Genomic DNA, 12099 nt, shown 5'->3' on the forward strand with positions numbered 1-12099 from the left:
ACTCCAGGGATGGGACTCAGCAAATAGTGTTTCAATAAGCTGTCGGGTGATTCCAACACACACTTCAGTTTGAGAACCACGGATTTAAGGTAAAGAAAGTAATGAAAAGGGTTTATATAAAGCTCAGTAGAGGGGAAATGGATGAAACTCCAAACCAAATGGATAAGCAGGTTAGTGCCTGACTTTCACAAAACAATACAAAATGAAAAAAGTAACGGCCCCAAAACATAATTAAATGTTATTTTAGGAAATGTGGTCATCAAATCTATATAGTCAAATCATAACTCAGAGGAAACTAGCTGTTCAGAAAGATTATGAGATCACCACTGATGAGATACTACAAAACAGAGGGACCAAGATTACACAGACCCTCCCTTATCTGGTGGCTAAATGTTAGGAGTAAATTTATTGCATTTTCAAAATAAAGATGTAGTCAGGAAAGGTACAAGTTTAAGGTAACAGTTTAACAGTTTAAATAACAGTTGAGGGGTGCCTGGGTGGTGCAGTCAGTTAAGCATCCAACTCTTGGTTTCAGCTCGGGTTGTGATCTTGCGGTTGTGAGATCGAGCCCTGTGTTGGGCTCTGCCCAGAGTCTCCTCCCACCCATGTGCTCTCTCTAATATTAATTAATTAATTTAAAAAATAAGTAACAGTTTAAGTAATTCTTACCATTTGAAAAGTTCCTCTCTCCTATTTTTGTCAACCTACTAAGATCTCATTTTATCTGGTATAACTCCAAAGACATGCTCTATGTAATTAATTTATTGCAACACCTATATAGGAAAACCAGTCCATTTTTTAAAAAGAGTATCACATACAAATTTTCTCTGCTCTTACAGGAGAACTTTAACTTTTCCAGTATAAAAAAAGAGTACCCTATCACCATTTCTTGTGCCTATTTTAACTTTACTCACCAATTCCTACCAGAGAATAGGCAGTTATGTTAGCAATCCTCTCTGAGGAACCTGTAAAAATATCGATGCCCGGATCCATTCCAGACCAGTTAAAGTTAGAAATCTCTGGTCGAAAGCCCTAGTAATCAGTATGTAAAAGTTCTCTAACTGATTCTAACATGGAGGCAAGTTTGAGAGCTTTTGGACTAGTATAAAAAAAAGACACTTCCTTTTTCCTACTGAGTTTAGAACACTTCTTTTTATCTGCTGATTTGTTCTGAAGGGAAGGGAAATAGGACTTAGGAGCATTATCTATCAAGTGTCATATGTATAATTTTCATTAAATCCTCACCAACTTCAACAAGGCTAAAATTTTTATTCTTGTATTATACCTGAAATGACACTCAAAGAAACTGTTCCTCGGGAATGCACTATTAATAACACTGTATGACACTATAAACTGGAATCAAATTTTGATTTCAAGGCCGTTTCCTCTACCCTAGTTTCTAGAAAAATTCAGTATCTTACAAGACACAGAAGATGATTCTGAATCTTGACAAATTTTAACACAACATAATCATACTAAAACAAATAGTCTGGATTTACTGTGGCCTGTTTTATTACATAATTTTCGTGAGGAAGGGAATATTCCTCCATGTTCTCCCTACTCTGAGCTTTTGTTCTTTCATTAAAAATAAAATTTAAAAAATTAAATTAAAATTTTCATTAAAAATAGTAATACTCAATATTACAATCAATACTCAAATATTCTGTGGTATACTTTTATACAATTTTATACAATTTATTTGTATAATTGTATAATATGGCATACTTGTATACAATTTATACTTGTATACAATTTAAGTTGAAGAGAAAGTTTAAGAGAACATAACTTAAGAGAAAAGATATATAAACTTGAAGATATGGTAGAAAGTAACAGTTTAAGATGACTTCTAAGGTTTTTAGCTCTTTTCTTCATAATTTCTGCATGGTATAGGAATCAGAAAAAAACTGTGGAGTGAATAATGCTTGCCCAAATGGGCAAAAATAGTGGGTAACTCCGTGGTCCTTGTTTTCAGTCTTCAGCCCCATCATTCATTCATCATTCATTCAAATTAATTAACACATAATGCACTGTGTTCCCTTACCATTCTAACCCACACCTTCCTTTATCATTCTAACACACTGAGAGATATCTTTATTTTTTGTCTACACATATTTTTTAAAATTTAAATTCAATTAATTAATAGATGTATTATTGGTTTCAGAGGTAGAGGTCAGTGATTCATCAGTTGCATATAACATGTTCATTATAACACGTACCCTCCTTAATGTCCATCACCCAGTTATCCCATCCCCCCACCCCCAACCCTCCAGCAACCCTCAGTTTGTTTCCTATGTTTAAAAATCTTTTGGTTTGTCTCCCACTCTGATTTCGTCTTGTTTTATTGTTTCCTCTCTTCCCCTATGCACCTCTGTTTTGTTTCTTAAATTCCACATATGAGTGTGACCACATGGTAATTGTCTTTCTCTGACTGACTTAATTCACTTCGCGTAATATGCTAAGATGTCTCTCTCTTCTAAACATCTCTTTGGAAATCCAGAAATGGATCAATTCTGGCAGAAGCCCACAATTCTTGGGTAGCCCAGTCTGAGTTCATTTGAATACTTCATTATTCCTAATAGAAACTCTATGACATATTCTTTTATTTTAATTAGCAAGGATGTCAGCTCTTTTTTTTTTTTTTTTAAGATTTTATTTATTTGTTAGCAAGAGAGGTGGAGAGCACAAGCAGGGGGAGCGGCAGGTAGAGGGAGAAGCTGGCTCCCTGCTGAGCAAGAAGCCCAATTTGGAACTTGATCCCAGGACCCTGGGATTGTGACCAGAGCGGAAGACAGACACTTAATTGACTGAGCCACCCAGGCGTCCCCCAAAACCAAAAAACTTTAAACCACCAACACCAACAACAAAAAGCCACAGCAAAGACTCAAAACTATTAATGAATTAACTAATTAAACAATCACGTTTACATAAAAAGTGCAGAAAGTCCACTCGATTTGATGATTAGAGCTATTCTGCTTCCAAAAAAAACTGTTTACGCACTAAACTTAAGAGCAAAAACAAAACAAAACACTCAATGGAGTTTTTAAGAGCAAAATCAAGTGAGCTATCTCAGTAAGAATGACATCATTTTTTCTATATAAATGATCTGGTCTAATAAATTCTACATGACATTTGACACATTTTCCTAGTAAGTTCAACTACTTTGCAACAGCTTAAAATTAATTCTTTTACTTACCTGTATAAGTTGTACAGTTATACAATTTTATAATTAAAAACTTCTGTCAATATATGATCTTTAGATTCATTTTAGAAATTAAATTATGCATAGTTATTGAGAAGCTCAAATCTGTCTCTTCACCCAATATATTTTGAGTTGTAAATACTGATAGTAATATGGGATGGAAAAACTTATAATCTAAATTATTAAACAAAATCTACTTAACAGAATCAAAGCCTCAACTGCTTTCCCAAATATATAAAAAAAATTTACTTGTGATACTTTTTAGAGTGCAATGAAAATCTAAATCAGCACTAGTTCAAAATTTCACTTTCTATTGTTGGTTTGAGACTGACTTGCTCAAAAAAGTCAAATTCTTTCTAAACTATTATATTATTTTATTAAAAAAAAAGTATTTTTCTTACCTCAATGTATTAAGGGGGAAATCTGAATATCTACCAAACATTTAAATGTCACAAAAGGGCTTACCTCAACTTTATCAATATACAGCTAGGAAAATAATAATCATACTTGCTTTTTAATATTAATTTACCTAAACTTTGGGAAACTATGGCTCTAACTACCTTTTTCCAGTCTTCTGATGGAATATAATCTTCATCTTCTTCAGATTCTTCTTCTATTTCGCTATCTACAACAATAAATAAGACAATATACAAAATGTTTATCCTGTCCACATCTGTATATCTGTATATTATTTTTACATCTACCATCAAACATTTAAGAAGGCCTAAAAGTATTTGCAGAATAGGACCAAGATATTTCTGATCAAAAAATACTCTCTCAGTTTAAAACAAAGCAAAACAAAAAACCCATAAACTTTCTGGGACAATTCTAATCTTAGAAAACTATATTCTCAGTAAATGATTACTTCCAAAAATTTAAGAAAAAAACTGAATTAGTAGATCAAAACAATCCGTTCCCAAACATAATTCTTTCTTCCCTAATAAAAGGAGAATTTGGACAAAACAAAAATTGGTTTCCAATCAGTGCTCCTTGAGACACTGAGAACTTTGTAGCAACACTTTGGAGAGAAGGTGAAGGGAAGGCTACATATGAAGACTTCCATCCTCCCCAACCCTTCTGATTTATTCAGAGCAGGCAAAGAGCCACTTGTTTACATTCTGGAGTGAAAATGTTTTTATGTAAAGGGGTAGGAAATCTGAAAACAAACTGTCAGCATCTTCTCAAGTATAAAATGGTATACAAAGTTCAAAAGGTAACATTACATATAAAAATTAAATCTTTCTATGGAAAAGCTAAGATAGCTTCCCTGCATATATTGCAACTAAAATAGCAGATCAGAAGCATGAAATAAATACTGTTTTAAGATTCATTCACTTAAAGAGGAGCCTGGGTGGTTCAGTCGGTTAAGACCTAAGACCTCTGGCTCAGGTCATGATCTCAGGGGCCTGGGATAGAGCACTGTATCAGGCTTCCCCGCTCACTAGGGAGTCTGCTTCTCCCTTTCCCGCCCCACCTTACTCATGCTCTCTCTCTCTAATAATAAAATCTTAAAAAAAAAAAAAAGATGCAGTCACTTAGCATCCCACTTTTAAACAAACTTTGGTAATTTACCTAAGAAGAAAAAGGAAAAATAGCAGGCTTTCTCCAAACTTAGTATTAACATAGTAATTTCAGTAACCAATCTCTCCTTACACTGACAGACTTTTCAACTGGACCATATCTTTGACCAAAATTCACAATGAAGTACCATTAGCAGTACTACATTCACTTTTAAAGCAAATACGTATCAGAAATCATTCACATGAAGCAATAGCCATGTTCATCAGTTACAACACTGCTCCACTTCATGAGAGGTTATTGTTCTTCAAGTGTTTTTTTCTTTTAAACCACAGAAATTCAGACCCCAAGTTTAAACCAGTAACATTAATGGTTGCCTTTTTCTTATCAAAGAGCAGTCATCCAGAATAATGATTCCTGCTTAGAATGAAACACCATGGAGCGGATAAAGCATGCAAAAATTCAAGATACATACATTAAATGTTGTTTCAACTACTGCACATCTCTGACTAGATCACAACTGTAGTAAATTTAACAGCATTCTTTCTGTGTGTATAACATACTCTCACCTCAAGAGGAAAGCGGTTCTTGAGAACTGGGAGCCACTGATTAGAGAAAGCAATGCTTATGAAATAGCTAAAAAAGGCTAAGAGGCAAAGAAAGTAGAAAATGAAAACTAAGGAAATGACTAGGAAAAATAAAGATAACTATGAGACAAATTAAATTTAAGGAAGTGTTGGGGGTAAAAAAAAACAAAACAAAAAAAAAAAACACATTTTTTTTTTCCCACAGGAGCCTGCCAGTGGGGAACAAATTGACGGATGTTTTAGTGGACACAGATTTTATTTAAGTAATCTCTGCACCCAACATGGGGCTTGAACTCACTACCCCGAGTTCAAGAGTCCTGCTCTTTACCGACAGCCAGCCAGGTGGCCCTGGAATGTCATCCTTAAGAGACACACGCATAGACTTAGATATCATCAGACAGCTTTAAAAAACCCAGATCAATTTTATGGAGTCAATAAAACCCTTTGGAAATGCTGGTCTGACACCTTGCTTACAGAGCTCCCCACAGCTTTACCAAACCCTGCTAACAAATAGTAGCTGTCTCTGCAGAAGTCTGGACTCAAGGTCAACTGATATGGTTGCAGCCTATGTAGAAGCAAGGCCCTGGATTCCTTACCTGAGAGAATGAGCCTAAGACCCTATCCAGGTTATACCAGCTCTCAAAGCATACCTATAGCCTCTTCTCCTTGTCTTAAGATAACCTCCTGACATCGGGGACTCAATTTTGCCTCATTCTGATGTTAAGTCCCCACCCCAAAGTAAACATGGGAATATATGGTTAAAAAAAAAGAAAGAAAGAAAAAGAAAAGATTAAGAAAAAAAGAACACATTCAAAATCAAGTAGTACAGTGACACAACAATCTCTGCACTCTGCTCAGGGACAATGGGCTCGAGCACTGCTAAGTGAATAAACTCGAACAAAACCATTACTGGGTTTCAGAGTAAATTTCAGATTTCAGAGGATTTCAGAGTAAACGAATTCAAACAGGTGAGTGAAAAACAAATGGCATTTTACATAATATATTAAATAGTAAAAATTATCCAAACAACAGCAACCAATGATGCTTACTTGTATCAAAATATTTACATCGACGTGGGCGGATTATTTCTTGGGCATCTTGAGAAGCAACAGATTGTGACGGATCATCATTGGAAGACTGAGTTTCATCCTCTTGACCTGATGAGTCCTTTATATTCTCTTCCTGTAGAGTAATAAATTAAATTTAAGATGTAAGGAAAATTACTGCAGATGAAAGATTACAGTATTCCAAATACAACTAGAAGACTAAAGTAAAAACACTAAATGCAGCATGGTATTCTGGATTGTAACCTGGAACAGAAAAAAGGACATGAGTAGAAAAACTGGCGAAATCTGAATTGTCTATAGTTTAATTAATAGTACAGCACCAGTATCAATTCGTATTTTTGATAAACACACCATGATTACACGAGATGTAAACAGGGAAAGTTGGCTGAAGAGTACATAGGAACTCTACGTTATCTTTGAACCTCTCAAGAAATCTAAATTATTTCAAAACAAAGTAAGAAAATTGAATATAGAACCACCAATTAGCCTTTTAAAACAATAGTGTTTTTTTTTTTTTTTTAAGTTGGTACAAATTTGTTTAGAAGAGGCACTGAAAAGAAATCTGGAATGACACAGATGAAACTATTACTTTTCAGGGTAGATTATAGGGGACTTCCAACATTAATAAATTACTCCTTAAACAAGAATAAAGACTACGATCTTAATAAATGCATATAACCTTACTTTATTTTCCCCACTACAGCCACTATTATCATCATTATCAGCATCTTCATCATCTTCACCTTCTTCTTCCTCTTCTTCTTCCTCCTCATCTTCTTCAGGTAGTCGAATAGTACTATCATAACCATAAAGACTGAGAAGTTCATGAATTGGCATGTCTCCTTCCTAAAAAGACCAAATAAAAAGTTAATTTCTGAATAAGTGAATATTTCATATTCCTGTAATTCACAACTTCATTCCATAGAGAATACTCTTAGAACTATATCAAGAATTTTCAAATCATAAAAGGTGAATGAAACAATTCTGAAACCCAGGAAAATCCTAGTCTTCCAAGAATTTCTAGAAGAGACTAAACCAATTCTCATTGCTAACAACAAAACCTTTAAGCATAATAAAGAAGTGACATTGGTTTAGAACTGTTCTGTGCAATCAATTCAGTAAATGTACACTGGCAGTTAACACTATGTATAGATGCTCACACTTAAGAGCACCACACATAACTCGGGAGTGGGAAAAAAACAATTAGAAAAGAGACTGGAAACTAAGTTAACAAACTCAGAAAAGGAGGTGAAATTCACAACCCAATCCAAACACATTAAAAGAAAAGAGTAATGATACATACGATTAACACTGGAGTCTATTAGCCATACGTTCTTTTCTAGGGTTACCTAAAATTACATATAAAATCCTGACATGCAATCTTTGCTATGTATTTTACAAAACTATTATATGACCTCCATCTCACAGATGAGGCAACTGAGGCTCAGAGATTAAGCAATCTCTCCCCAGATCACACAAGTTACAAGTAGCAGAGCCAGATTTCAAGTCTTATTCCAAAAGCCGATACTCATCAGTACATCATACTGCTTCAGCCAGGGATCACCCCGAACTCCATAAAAAATATACCCTCCGAGGATGAAATGAAGAAATATCCATATGCAATGAAATGAGTCAAGTTTTCTATAGAAGGTATTCACTCTAATTAGTAGTCAAGTGATGATAAAGTATCAGAGAAATCGGGGGAGCATTATGACTCTAAAAAGAAAATTTAATCCAAATCATCTGAATGTACTACATACATTCATGTATGCCCTCTTTCCACAACCCTCTACACCACCTCTCTCTGAGAAAAATTTAACAGGCAGTTTAGAACATACAAGAAGGGCAATCATGAGACAAGACATGTTTTATATTTCTCCAGCAGTCTTGTAGCATTATTCAGAGACAGAAGTAAGGTGCCCATGTGTTAAAAACATTGTTCTAGTAGAGACGGATACATGAGATTGGATGACATAACCTGATGATACTAAGCACTTAGACCACAGAGCTAACTCCCATCACTCAGAATTCGAGTATAAGAAGCAACTGATATTTATAATTTGAAAAAGTTTTCTTATAGAAAGAGGCAGGAAGAAAATGCTGTTTAACACTTGTATTTCACATTGTAAATGGATATTCTAGTTATAAGTCAGTTTGTGAATCTGTTTCCAAAAGAGAAGTCAATTCCGAGAGCCCTGACTGATGACTTATAGCAACCACAACCTGAAAGGGGTAACTATATCGGGTAAGGTACTATCATTCCAGGTCAATGACTAGCTGGCATACTTAACTGATATCTCCTATTGTGTTTCTCAAAGTGCAATAACACAAACAGTGCTTGAGGTGTTCAAGAATCTAGTCCATGCAGATATCTGGTCCATGTACCAAGGACCTGGTACAGGAGACAGAAATCTGGAATTAGAAAATCAAGATTTAAAAAACTAAAACAGAACTTTAAGATCACGAAAGTGGGATAAGAGAAAGAAGAAGAAAAGGCTGGCTGCATATACAATGATAACAAAGAGCTGCCATAAAGTGTCTTCTATGTGCCAGGCATTTGTGGCAAGTACTTTGATCCCACTATCTTAATTTCTCTCTTTCTTCAACAAAAGTAGAGTAAGAATATTATGCAATCTCAACAGATCTTTAAAAGTACCAGTGGGAGTATTTACTACCTTTATTTATAAATAAGAAAACTAAGCAGAAGGAAACTTCTTGCCCTGACATAGACTTTTCTAGGATACCAGACCTAATCCCAGCTCGTATTTCCCATGAACTCACTCTGCACACAGATTAGAAGGTTTAACAATGGCGGTCACTGCTATGAACATGAGCCATGGAAGTCACTGATATGAATAAGGACCAAACCAAAGAAAACCTTCAGCATAAGTTTGCAACGAACACTTACATGGACTTGAAGAATTCCTAAGAACCTCATATTTATCTCATCTTTAAAACTTCCTTAATGGGGCGCCTGGGTGGCTCAGTTGCTTGGGCATTTGTCTTCAGCTCAGGTCATGATCCCAGAGTCCTGGGATGGAGCCCCATGGGGGTTCCTCCCTCTTCCCCTTACTCTCCTCTCGTGTTCTCCCTCACTCTCTCTCAAATAAAATCTTAAAAAAAACAAAAACAAAAAAACCTTAATATAGGTTGCTATTACCTCTAATTTTTACAAGTGAGTTAAATGATATTTCAAAAGATCATGTGGAATAGGTATATTATTAATCAAATGTCCTCAGGCTCTCTACCTTTGGTCTGTCATATTCAAGGGCAATAGAATCACCTTGAGGGCTTAGCAAAACAGAGTCCTAGCCCCCACCCCGAAGTTTCTACTATAGTAGGGCAGAGGTGGGGGCTGAGTATCTACATATTTTCTATGAGCCAGGCCATCTTGATGCTCTTAGTATGGGACTACCTTGAGAACCACATATCTCACAGTGTAAGTTACCTGCAAGTTTCCTTTTCATTGGGAGGTAATAAAGCTTGATCATTATCTTTAATAAAGCTTATCACTAACACCTGACACCTAGCTCAGTTGTGTGTCAAAAGGATAGGTGACATACTAACTGCATGGAAAGATTTTTTTTTTAAAATCACTTTTGGGAATATGGAAGGCCTCATATTCATGGTTAGGTCAACATTTTTCCCTCCTAGGTAAGTATTTAAGAAGAATGACTTACTTTAGCTCTCCTCTAGCCATCCAAGATGGCTAAAGAAAGACGACTAAGGGGAAGAAGGTGGCCCCAGCTCCTGCTGTCACAAGGAAGCAGGAAGCCAAGAAGGTGGTCAATCCCATTTGAGAAAAGGCACAAGACTTCTGGTATTAGACAGGATATCCAGCCCAAAAGGGCCCCCACCTGCTTTGTGAAATGGCCCACAGAGACATCTAACTACAGCAGGATAGAGCTATTCTCCATAAGCGTCTGAAACTGCCTCCTGGGATTAACCAGTGGGCCCAGGCTTTGGACCACCAAACAGCTATTCAACTATTTAAGCTGGCTCACAAATACTCACCAAACCCACAAAAAAGCAGAGACTGTTGGCCCAGGCTGAGAAGAAAGCTGCTGGCAAAGGGGATGTCCCTATTAAGAGGTCACCTGTCCCTCCAGCAGGAGTTAATATTCTCACCACCTTTGTGTAAAACAAGAAGGCTCAGCTGGTAGTAACTGCACATGCTGTGGATCCCACTGAGCTGGCTATCTTCCTCCCTGCCCTGTGTTGTAAGATGGGGGTTCCCTACTGTATTATCAAGGTGAAGGCCAGGCTGAGCCATCGGGTCCACAAGAAGACCCGCACCACTGTCGCCTTCACACAGATTAACTCAGAAGACCAATGAGCTCTGGCTAAACCACTGACAGCTATCAGGACCAATTACAGTGATGAATATGATGATATCCGCCCTCACTGGGGAGGTAACATCCTGGGTGCAAAGTTGGTGGTTTATACCGCCAAGCTGGAGAAGGCAAAGGCTAAAGAACTGGACATCAAACCAGCTAAATTTTGAGTTTTCTGTACATGAAAGTAATAAAAAGTTCTCTTTCAAAAAAAAAAAAAAAAGAAAAAAGAAACATTACTCACTTTATAACAATTCATTTCTCAAAAGAAAAATTTAACAACACTTCTAATATTGGCTAAGCAGAGAACAGAGGAGAGTCAAAGTGGCTGATCACAGTACATATGGAGGAGATCTGACTGAACGGCAAGAAATTGTAACAGAACTGGCAGATAAAGAAAAGTCACCCAAGTAATGAGCAAATGACTACTGCACAAGTATAGAAACAAAAATGAATAGCTGGGTTACTCTGATTAGAACAGAAGGTATCTGTAAAAACTAAAAAAGGCTGGACCTGGTATTTTTACCTACTTTCTCTAGTAGATAAGTGTTTTCTAGTAGAAAGTGTTATACTCTACTTTTGACTCCATTTGAGAGTAACTGCTGAGCAGTTACTGGCACTGGAAGGGCTTAAGGAAAATTACACACATTACAAAATGTTCAAGATGGACTTTGGCAGGAAAAGATTTAGAGACAGAGGTAGGATGGAATCCCCTGCTATCATTCATGTGTAGTATAATTAGAACTTAAACTAAATTAGTGGATGTGTAAAAAACAAAAACAAAAACTCAAGAGTCCCTGAAGAAATCAATGGGATTTAACCACAAGTAAAGATCAATCAAGAGGTCCTGGTAGCTCCAAATCTCTGTTCCAGACACTCCTTGTGCTCAGATAGATGCACATTCAAAGGACTTCTCAAAAAAGTTCTAAAAAAATATAAAAACAACAACACTAAAAAAAAAAAACCACCCCAAACTTAAAAGCAATAAAGATCTAATAAAGTTCTAATAAACTTCAAAGTTAATTTTAGGTGCGCTCTATGATGTGTAAACAAAATTGTTTGTTGCCCACTCCATCAAGAAAATACTTGCTTAATTTTAAAAACAAAGAGTATATAGAGCTTTTATGCTTTTGCTTAGGTTATTAACTTTTAACTTAACCTTTGTCACCTAATATCAAGTAAGAATGCAACAAGTTCGTAAGCAACAATCAAGACCCACTGAGGAATACAACAGAGTTTTACATTAGTATGAAAAATATCTTACTTGATGTAAAGTATAAAGCAAAGATCTTGCAGTAAACACAGCCACAACTACAGTAAAAACCAAACTCAATTTTGCCAAGGAATCCTCAGTTTCAAATTCAAGTAGCATTTATTATGTCCCTACTATGCAC

General features: G+C 36.0%; 1 protein-coding gene and 1 pseudogene across 9 annotated transcripts in view; one reads left to right on the top strand and one right to left on the bottom strand.

Moving 5' to 3' along the window:
- Nucleotides 1-12099, bottom strand: part of MIER1 (MIER1 transcriptional regulator) — a 63189-nt gene that overhangs the window by 23441 nt on the left and 27649 nt on the right. For all 9 annotated transcript variants that reach the window (XM_047725360.1, XM_047725358.1, XM_047725362.1 and 6 more), the window contains 3 exons: nucleotides 7056-7217; nucleotides 6354-6486; nucleotides 3760-3824 (listed from right to left, as the gene is read on the bottom strand). In XM_047725360.1, the coding sequence (XP_047581316.1) occupies nucleotides 3760-3824; nucleotides 6354-6486; nucleotides 7056-7217 (360 nt within the window). The remainder of the gene's footprint in view (nucleotides 1-3759; nucleotides 3825-6353; nucleotides 6487-7055; nucleotides 7218-12099) is intronic.
- LOC125099134 (60S ribosomal protein L7a-like) lies at nucleotides 9208-10875 on the top strand (annotated as a pseudogene).

The sequence above is a fragment of the Lutra lutra genome, chromosome 4, assembly GCF_902655055.1.
Source record: "Lutra lutra chromosome 4, mLutLut1.2, whole genome shotgun sequence".
In the NCBI taxonomy this organism is placed as follows: Eukaryota; Metazoa; Chordata; class Mammalia; order Carnivora; family Mustelidae; genus Lutra; species Lutra lutra.